Source organism: Montipora capricornis, chromosome 14 (genome assembly GCF_036669925.1).
Source record: "Montipora capricornis isolate CH-2021 chromosome 14, ASM3666992v2, whole genome shotgun sequence".
In the NCBI taxonomy this organism is placed as follows: domain Eukaryota; kingdom Metazoa; phylum Cnidaria; class Anthozoa; order Scleractinia; family Acroporidae; genus Montipora; species Montipora capricornis.
Genome location: NC_090896.1, coordinates 26586940 through 26595413, shown reverse-complemented (window position 1 = coordinate 26595413; position 8474 = coordinate 26586940). Strand labels below are relative to the sequence as shown.

The following is an 8474-nucleotide window of genomic DNA, read 5'->3' as shown; positions in this document are numbered from 1 at the left end:
GTTTTCATTCAACTGATTCAAGTGAGCACCTTCTGAAGGTACATGCATAAGGCAGGTACCGAAGCTACAACTAAACCATTGTAAGTGGTTATCTCATCAGGCAGCTGCAGCTGCAGCTGTTCAGCAAGTTTATAAATGTCATCCCGGTAGAAACGAAAGTCGGCCTTGCACTCGTCGTTTGTTTTCTCGTCCAAATCAAACCTTTCATAGTTCCAGTACGGAAACTCTGGGTTTGTTGACTTGTGGAAATCATATAAAAGCACAAATTCTTGTTCGTTTATGAAGCTTTTTTGATAAGCGTATGCAATACAAGCTCTCGTTTCTCTGAAGTTAGGCATTTTGGTTCGAATAACCTACCTTGTGAAAAGAGAAAAACAAACTTCAGAAACGGCGGGAAAATTTGCCACCCGCGAACAAACGTCGTCGTCTTTGCTGAATCGTAAATTCAAATTTCTACAGGACGACGACGCCGGACTATGACCTGACTCAACGGCGCCGTCGTGCGAAAGTCGTCGATTCGTAAGCTCTCTAATATCTCTTAGTGTGCGGCGGCCTCAAGAATCAACCAATCAGATTGCTGTCCTGTGAGTATCAATACATTTTCCCAGTATCAGACTCGGTATTTTCCCGAATGATCCCGCGCGATTCGGCACAAGACGTTTTGTCTACCAAATCAAGATAATAGGAAGTACGAACTACTTTTCTCGCTCAATTCAATTGTAATTACTGACACAGTAATACCCTATTTCGATCTTGAAATACTGTACTAACAGTTCCCAAGGATTCGTATAATAGTAAAGCAGCTGAAATTGTGGAATCCTCACCTTTAAGCGAGAATTTACTCAATTGGTTAACTTGTCAAAAAGCGACAAACAAGCCACAATTCCTCTGACAGGACCAAATTCTGTATCAATCTTGTCATTGCACGAAAACTTCCACGAAAAAGCTAATTGAGCTTGCATCTTGTTTGTCGTCAAGCTTCAACTGGCTTAGATGGGGAGGGAAGGGATGGAGAAATAAGTAGATTGCAACCGAGCGTTTTTATTCTCTCTTTTCACGCAACAACTAAACTGTTTTGAAATTGAATTGAATTGAAAGTCACAACTGATTTTTTTTTACACCTCCATTTGTTCCGGGCACAAACCTACATTATATAACTTCAACTGTGCAATCTTGCCTCTGAAAAACTGTCCATCGCCAAGCCTCACTCCAAGGCTGGCATTGTCCTGTGTTCTTAGAAGTTGAAACCCGGTCCCGATACTTTTGCTTGCAACCTCTTCTCCGTCAACCAACAATAGGCCTTATGAATGATTACGAAATTTGCTCAAAATTCACCACCAAGCCTCGTTCTCACAAAATTATTCACATCATCTGGACATGCAATACTGTTTGCACGTGGTTTTTCTTTACAAGTTTGCTCCTTTGGGATTTAGCTCATACTAAAATTTACAAGTTTGAGTTTCGAAGTCGAGGCTTGGTGGTGAAATTAGCTAGTCAGACGTCATCACGCGTAAGGGCTATTTGGCTTCGCCGGTTAAGTGGTTCTACGATGCACCGACAAACGTCCACCTAACTGTTGGAGTAGAGTTAGAGCTGTGGAGGGATTTCGCTACTCCGGAATCGCGCCTTCTAAAGTGGACAAATATTTTCCCATTTGCTAAACGGAGCACAACACCCCATTTGTGGTCCTTCAACGCATAGTTAAATACATCTCCGTTTTGTCCTTTGTAGTTTAATCAACACAACACTGTCATCGAGAAGTTTACATTTAGAGCTCCACCAGGGGAGTTGACAAACTCGATGTAGCTATTGTTGTGTCCTTGGGACTCCTAAGAGCCATTTGCTCTTCCACCAGGCCCTGGGGTACTCGATTATTGATCTCTTTGGTACTGTATGAGGTGTTGAGAGGGAACTAGTGAACCGGATCCGGTGGACCTTTTGTAAGAAAAAAGATTCCGTATTTAATTGTTACTTCAGGAAGCAAGCTGTGAAGCAAAATCGCCAAGCATATGTTAAATAAGTTTTTGTAGAAGGAAAATAATATTGTAAATGTTAAAAATGGGATAGGCCTATGACTAAAACTAAAAAAATGACAAGGGCGAGTATTGGAGCAAAGAGCATGGTAGTAATAATTGCAGTGTTAATGGAATAGGAAGTCGGAATGTTAATACTTCTTGCAAACCGAGTTCAAGTTCCACACTCTAAGTTCCGCACTGACTTTTTTATCTGTTGATTTATGAATTAACGGGAAAAACGAGGATCCTATACTTTCAGTACGGACCGAGGAAACGAGGTTCAGTATTAAGATATTTATTATACCTCAGAGAAAACCAGGCGCGTGTAAGGAAACTATTTTAATTTAATTAAGCAAAGGTTCAAATAAATCTTCTTGACTTTTTGAAATAGTTGCTTCCAAGATTCAAACACTTAAGGAGATTCCTTAGTAATAAAAGTTGTCGTAAGAGGATTTTAAATTTTTCTCTATTGTTCCCTACTTCCTCATGTTAGTCATGTCATCATTGCGACTTCATCAATCAAGGGCAAGTTTGTTCAATCGGTTCACGCTACGTTTCGCAGGAACGGGAAACAGACCTTTGACGTAATTCTTGAAATAACAAAACAGGTGTATTGTATTGTTCAAAAGGAATAATTTGATGTTTGTTTCATAGCACAGGCACACGTCATGAAAAGGCACTGACTACAAATATTCCTCGAGGAGACAATTTTGTGTCCACGAGTAAAGGCTACAAATACTTTTTCTCCCTGTAACTTTTTTTTTTTGACGATATTTTATTTTAAAAAGTTTTACAGCACCGAGGCAAGGAGTAAGACAATAAAATCATGCCATAAAAAAGATAGGTCACCAACTTCGTTTAGGATGGAGACACCGGTCTCCCGCAGTCATTTACTTCATGCAGGGTGAACTTTGCTGGTGTGGCTCATTAATTTCGCCAGAATCATCTTCCCTGCAGGTAATATAGAGAAAGCTGCCACTGCCAAGTGCAGATACAGATTCTTTCCAACAATTCGACAACTGCAGAGGACTTCTACAATAAATTGCAATGTTCAGCAATTTCTTTAGAAAGCAAACCGAGCTCGACAACACGTCTCCCCGATATTACCGTTTCAATTTCACCCTAGGACTAAAATTACATTTGTGTATCAGCAAAGCTATCACTCGACTTTCTTTTGCAAGAGTCTAAGAGTTCTTCTCATTGTTGCTGTGCTGTGCTCTGAAAATTGTTCTTTCTGGCGAGCTTTACCGGTCGAAATGTCGCCGTTTGAAATGTTGTAAATTACGCTGTGGTGCGCAGGAGAGGATGCGCAGTGCAATACTTGGGAATTAATCACCTCAAGCGAAGTTGCATGAGGTTGTTACCCATGTGCTTGTTCTCATCTTAAAACGATTGCCTTTTTAGGTAGTGGTACTACTAATATGGGTGGCCTCTTAGATTACTTTATTTCGTAAATGAAAGATAAACGATATAGCACTATTTAAAACCGTTTTGATACCTGAACTTTCAGCTTGTCTATAATCTATTTTATTTAAGCTTAATTTTTACTTTAAAAGTTGTTTTTCTATTAACTTGGCAGGTACTAAGGGCATTCGCAAAGATAAACTCAAATCAGATTCAGGGTAAGGGGGGAAATACAACGAACAAAAACCATATTTTAACCTACGACGCAATAGGGAGTAGTGGGAGAGTATAACTTTAGCCAATCTTTGCATATAAAACTTGGCCACCACCCGTTCTAACACCAGAATGTTCATCTTTCTTAAGAAATGCCTATTTTTTTAAAAGTAACCCTTAAACATCTATGAGGGGTAATTCCAGTTAAATTCGGGCTAATTCATTTAATAACTGAATTTATTGTAGAGTTGATGGAAAAGAAAAATCATAATTACCTTGTTTGCAGCCATAGACTTCTACTCTCATTGATATGTGATTGTGCCAAGTGACGGGTCGGAATCGTACGTATCGGGCCATGATTGGTGGGTTTAACTTGTGATAGATGATTGAATTTTTGTCGTTATTTGCAGCGAATTCCTAAATGGAAATAAAGAAGACAAATGGTGAAGCGAAGGCCGGTAATTTTTGGTGACTGGCGAAAGAATTCATGATCCATAGCACAACCGATGACAGACAAAGGGAAGAAAGTCCACCGCATGTTGATAATCTAATCAATAATGAGTAGGGAATTTAAAAAATGAAGGAAAAAGTGACCTTGGTAGGAAGGTTTGAATGGGGGACGACAACCCACATCCCGGGCCCGCATCCGGCGCCGTGAGAACGCTTGGAAGCTTATTACGTTAGAACTACAATGATGGTCAAATGTTGTTGGGAAGGTTGCGCGCATCGCTTCACTTCACACCAAATTCGATTATTCTAACTATTGGCTGAACTATTCGGCCCCCCCCCCCCCTCCCCCATATTCAATGTTGGAAGAAAAGTCACCATTTTGTTTGGTGCAAAACCCAACATTGATAAGGAGGGGGGGGGGGGAGGACGGCTATCTCAAAAGTGACGCTACCTTCCTAACTTGATACAAAGAGCAAGGATAGGTGGTTGCCATTGTCGGGCCTTTTTTGTTTTAACCGCAAGTATATTAATTCCTTCAGAGCACGTTATGACGAATTGCTTATCATCACATCTTACTTTGTCAACGGTCTCTCCTTCCTCCCTGAAGTATTGGAAGGTAAATCCATCGTTACTGTATTGAAGTTTGTACATTGTAACCCATTGGTTAATCTGATTCCTTCCTTGTGAAGCTACCGCCGTCACTTTAGTGTACGACCCTTGCAGATCAATCTGCAACCATTGATTCTCATCGTTATTCTTTGCGGACCAGGTACCACGTTTTTCTCCTGACATTCGGAGGTTGAGTCTTCCCTGGCTGGCGGCGTGCTTTAGGTCATACTCAGAAGACGCTTTTATTTGCGCATCTTTGATTGCGCCAAATTCCATGCCAAGAGGTTGTTGGCATTCTGGTTTTCAAAGTGAAATAAAAAGTTGTGGTAAGAAGCAGTCTTTGCATGACCACATTTCGTTGAAAGTAACAGAGACACTTCAATTCGTTAGAAACTTAGTAATAATGCCACTAGTTTTAAATAATTTATGTAACAATATATAGACAGAAAATTAATAATGGAGAGCAAACATTTCTCACTAAATGGAATTAACTTCTGTCTTTACGGCAACTAACCAAATGAGGTCGTTATTGAATTTCGAAAACATTTACATCATGTAAAGAAGATTGAATTGAAGTCCCTAGATTCAACTAAAAACAAGACGATTTAAAGAGTAAACAATTGGCATACTTTTTGTAAAAGGGTTTCCATCAAACAAACATTGTTTGCCCAAGTGCATCTTCACCATAATCTTTTCGCCATTTTGCACGCCTAGGGCACTGTGGGAATTGCACCTGACTTTCAGTTTAATTACCTCATTTACCTACACGTGGGATGCCATAGGCAGACCATACCTGAAATCCAGCCGTTTTAGCTTTAAGGTGATTCCTTAGTAATAGAAGTTGTCGTAAGATTTTCTTTAAACTTGTCTGTATTGTTCCCTACATTATGCTGACTCGAAATGCTCAATAAAAAGAAAAAAAAAAAGTCACCAAGCTCGCGATCGTTTGGGACATATAATTTCCTCGTGTTACTCATATCATCATTGACACTTCATCAATCAAGGGCAAGTTTGTTCAATCGGTTCACGCTACGTTTCGCAGGAACGGGAAACAGACCTTTGACGTAATTCTTGAAATAACAAAACAGGTGTAATCTATTGTTCAAAAGAAATAATTTAATTTTTGTTTTATGGCACAGGCACACGTCATGGAAAGGCACTGACTACAAATATTCCTCGAGGAGACAATTTTGTGTCCACGAGTGAAGGCTAAAAATACTTTTTCTCCCTGTAACTTTTTTTTTCTGACTTTATTTTATTTTAAAAAGTTTCACAGCACCGAGGGAAGGAGTGAGACAATAAAATTATGCCATAAAAAAGATAGGTCACCAACTTCGTTTAGGATGGGAGACACCGGTCTCCCGCAGTCATTTACTTCATGCAGGGTGAACTTTGCTCGTGTGGCTTATTAATTTCGCCAGAATCATCTTCCCTGCAGGTAATATAGAGAAAGCTGCCACTGCCAAGTGCAGATACAGATTCTTTCCAACAATTCGACAACTGCAGAGTACTTCTACAAAAATTGCAATGTTCAGCAAGCTCTTTAGAAAGCAAACCGAGCTCGACAACACGCCTCCCCGATATCACCGTTTCAATTCCACCCTAGGACTAAAATTACATTTGTGTATCAGCAAAGCTATCACTCGACTTTCTTTTGCAAGAGTCTAAGAGTTCTTCTCATTGCTGCTGTGCTGTGCTCTGAAAATTGTTCTTTCTGGCGAGCTTTCCCGGTCGAAATGTCGCCTTTTGAAATGTTGCAAATTACGCTGTGGTGCGCAGGAGAGGATGCGCAGTACAATACTTGGGAATTAATCACCTCAAACGAAGTTGCATGAGGTTGTTACCCATGTGCTTGTTCTCATCTTAAAACGATTGCCTTTTTAGGTAGTGGTACTACTGATATGGGTGGCCTCTTAGATTATTTTATTTCGTAAATCAAAGATAAACGATATAGCACTATTTAAAACCGTTTTGATACCTGAATATTCAGCTTGTTCATAATCTATTTTATTGAAGCTTAATTTTTACTTTAAAAGTTGTTTTTCTATTAACTTGGCAGGAACTAAGGGCATTCATAAAGATAAACTTAAATCAGATTCAGGGTAAAGGGGGAAATACAACGAACAAAAACCATATTTTAACCTACGACGCAATATGGAGTAGTGGGAGAGTATATCTTTAGCCAATCTTTGCATGTAAAACTTGGCCACCACCCTTTCTAACACCAGAATGTTCAGCTTTCTTAAGAAAAGCCTATTTTTTTAAAAGTAACCCTTAAACATCTATGATGGGGTAATTCCAGTTAAATTCGGGCTAATTCATTTAATAACTGAATTTATTGTAGAGTCGATGGAAAAGAAAAATCATAATTACCTTGTTTGCAGCCATAGACTTCTACTCTCATTGATATGTAATTGTTCCAAGTGACGGGTCGGAATCGTACGTATCGGGCCATGATTGGTGGGTTTAACTTGTGATAGATGATTGAATTTTGATCGTTATTTGCAGCGAAATCCTAAATGGAAATAAAGAAGACAAATGGTGAAGCGGAGGCCGGTAATTTTTGGTGACTGGCGAAAGAATTCATGATCCAAAGCATAACCGATGAAAGACAAAAGGAAGAAAGTCCACCGCATGTTGATAATCCAATTAACATTAAGTAGGGGATTCGAAAAATGAAGGAAAAAGTGATCTTGGTAGGAAGGTTTGAATGGGGGACGACAACCCATATCCCGGGCCCGCATCCTGCGCTGTGAGATCTCGGGCCCGCATCCTGCGCCGTGAGAACGCTTGGAAGCTTATTACGTTAGAACTACAATGATGGTCAAATGTTGTTGGGAAGGTTGCACGCAGGGCTTCACTTCACACCTAATTTGGTTATTCTAACTATTGCCTGAATTATTTGGGAAAGAGCAAGCTCTTGTGGCTCCCTCCCCCATATTTAATGTTGGAAGAAAGGTCACCATTTTGTTTGGTGCAAAATCCAACATTGATAAGGGAGGGGGGGGGGGGAGGATGGGGGGGAGGGGTTGGGAGGAGGGCTATCTCAAAAGTGACGCTACCTTCCCAACACTTTAGTCCAGGATTGTAGCTAGTTCTTAACTTGATATAAAGAGCAAAGATAGGTGGTTTCCATTGTGGGGCCTTCATTTTTTAACCGCAAGTATATTAATTCCTTCAGAGCACGTTATGACGAATTGCTTATCATCACATCTTACTTTGTCAACGGTCTGTCCTTCCTCCCTGAAGTATCGGAAGGTAACTCCATCGTTACTGTATTGAAGTTTGTACTTTGTAACCCATTGGTCAAGCTGATTCCTTCCTTGTGAAGCTACCGCCGTCACTTTAGTGTACAACCCTTGCAGATCAATCTGCAACCATTGATTGGAATCGTTATACCGTGCGGACCAGGCACCTTGTTTTTTTCCTGACTTTTGGAAGTTAAGTCTTCCCTGGATGGCGGCGTGATTTAGGTCATACTCAGAAGACGCTTTTATTTGCGCATCTTTGATTGCGCCAAATTCCATGCCAAGAGGTTGTTGACATTCTGGTTTTCAAAGTGAAATAAAAAGTTGTGGTAAGAAGCAGTCCGCTTTGCATGACCACATTTCGTTGAAAGTAACAGAGACACTTCAAGTCGTTAGAAACTTAGTAATAATGTCACTAGTTTAAATAATTTATAAAACAATGTACAGACAGCAAATTAATAATGGAGAGCAAACATTTCTCACTAAATGGAATTAACTTCTGTCTTTACGGCAACTAACCAAATGAGGTCGTTAT

The 8474-nt window shown here is 40.0% G+C and overlaps 1 protein-coding gene across 1 annotated transcript; it reads right to left on the bottom strand.

The window, feature by feature from the left end:
- Positions 1-1043: 1043 nt before the first annotated feature.
- Positions 1044-8218, bottom strand: LOC138033376 (lactadherin-like). Its single transcript, XM_068881119.1, has 5 exons — positions 7910-8218; positions 7065-7206; positions 4659-4987; positions 3908-4049; positions 1044-1935 (listed from the first exon to the last, which is right to left on the bottom strand). Exons 1-5 carry the CDS (start codon positions 8216-8218, stop codon positions 1913-1915), a joined length of 945 nt encoding a protein of 314 aa, XP_068737220.1. The 3' UTR covers positions 1044-1912.
- Between the last annotated feature and the right edge of the window lie 256 nt (positions 8219-8474).